At 40.4% G+C, this 1,986-nt stretch overlaps 1 protein-coding gene across 1 annotated transcript in view; it reads right to left on the bottom strand.

Moving 5' to 3' along the window:
* Positions 1 to 351: 351 nt before the first annotated feature.
* ST6GALNAC5 (ST6 (alpha-N-acetyl-neuraminyl-2,3-beta-galactosyl-1,3)-N-acetylgalactosaminide alpha-2,6-sialyltransferase 5) overlaps positions 352 to 1,986 on the bottom strand; it is a 209,625-nt gene continuing 207,990 nt past the window's right edge. The window contains exon 5 of the mRNA XM_010857606.1: positions 352 to 1,055. Coding sequence (XP_010855908.1) covers positions 824 to 1,055 — 232 coding nt within the window. The 3' untranslated portion in view covers positions 352 to 823. The remainder of the gene's footprint in view (positions 1,056 to 1,986) is intronic.

Below are 1,986 nucleotides of genomic sequence, written 5' to 3' on the forward strand. Positions count from 1 at the left end.
AACAACGCAGTTTTTGGTTTTCAATATTGTCATTTGGAGCATTTCTGCATGTTGGAAAATATCATAGTTGTTCTTGAAGCCTGAGGGTTCAAAAAATGCAATGCGACGTTTCCAAGCCATATACTGTTGCTTGCTAACAATGAGCACTGTGAACACGGCAGTTTGTCTCCCAGTTCTGGGCCTTTTCCAATTATCATTCAGGATTAAATAATTAGGAGGGATAAATTACCACATAATCATAATCTATAAAAATACTGGCCTAGCGCACACTAAAAAACTCTCAGTAAATAAATATTGGGCATTTGCTTATGAAAGTGAAGATGTACTCTTCAGAAATCATGTCCATATTTCCAAGGCTACTCTTTATAAATCACACATACAGAGTCCAACAGATAACAAAGGTTATAGTTCAGGTTAGGATACAATTTGATAGAAAAATGACTTTAGAGGTGGTATTTCTACAAAGGGATACATCTAATGTTGAGTTATTTATGTCTCAGTTTCGAAGGCAATACTTAAAAAGTTCCTACACACTTTCTGTCACGGCAGCATCACTGAAATGCGCATTTGGCTCCTAAGGTAACCCCTTTAGAAAGGGACAGCACTCACTAGGATGTATTAATTCTGGAATCTTCCCTTATAGACCAACTGCACTAGTTTGTAGTCATGCCTCAGAGGCATCTATACACGGTACCTCTTGAGGAGGAAGCTATTCCTGCGACCAGTTTTGTTCCTCTTTCATGTCTGGGGTTTCCGGAAGTTCAGTGGCCCAATGTTTGATACAGTGGGGTTCTTAGGATTTCCGTCTGGCCACACACATTCTTCAGAACACAGGTTTATTCTCAGAATGACTATTGGTAAGAGATTCTGGTTTCCAGTCTGGTTGAAAAAAGTGAATATTGAATGTCTGTGCCCAGTTCTTAAAGACTCGTTTCTCTGTGATAAAGCGGTGATGACTGCCCTTCCGTCCTCGCTCATGGGACAGGTACATTGTACATTCATCAGGTCCAAAAGGTTCATAATAGTGATAAGGTACTGAAAGGTGGTTGGGATCCCTGTAGGAGGAAAGTGAAATAACTGATTAAAACAAAAACAAAAATACTTTCACTGATTTAGGTAAGATGTTACCTTTAATAAGCTGATAAGCACAAACTACACTTTCACATTAAATGAATTTCAACAAATGGCTTTTCTGGTGCTTAAGCAATATACACATGGAGAGGTTCTGAGGTTGTGCAATAAAGTCAGTGACCATCGTGATCAGTGAGATTAAACATGCAGTAGGACATTCAGGCTTTTAGGTTTAGAAACTACATAGTCCTAAAACCCAACTATAGTTCTGATTTCCACTCTTGCCCCATACAGTCTGTTTAGCACACACAGTAATGATAATATTTATAAAACAAAAACAGATCATTCTGCTTCCTCACCCCCACCCCTCTCCAAACCCTTCAAAGGCTTCCAGCTATACTAAGAGCATGGCCTACAGGGTGTAAGCTAGCTTCACTCCGGAGTCTCTTCTAACCTACTCAGCCTTGTCTGCTATGCTCCTACGTTATTGGCCTCTCTGGTGGTCAACTCTGCCAAGCTGGTCCCTCCCCTGAGGTCATGGCTGTTGAGGGCAGTCACCTGGCTGGTACACACCTTCAGTTAACTCCTTCTCACTGCTGGGGATTGACACAGATGTATCATCCTCAGAGAACCTGTAACCAATGCCTGCCCCCATCTCTCCATCTCACTTGGATTTATTTTCTTTCTTTCTTTTTTTTTTTTTTATTTTTTAAAAAGTTACCTAATCATATGGTCTAGGTGTGCAACCGGCGCACCTTCTTCAGCAGATGTTGACCGCAAGCCTATTATACAGAGTGAAGTAAGCCAGAAAGAAAAACACCAATACAGTATACTAACGCATATATATGGGATTTAGAAAGATGGTAACAATAACCCTGTGTAAGAGACAGCAAAAGAGACACTGATGTGTAGATC

The sequence above is a fragment of the Bison bison genome, unplaced genomic scaffold (genome assembly GCF_000754665.1).
Source record: "Bison bison bison isolate TAMUID 2011002044 unplaced genomic scaffold, Bison_UMD1.0 scf7180017864382, whole genome shotgun sequence".
Lineage (NCBI taxonomy): Eukaryota > Metazoa > Chordata > Mammalia > Artiodactyla > Bovidae > Bison > Bison bison.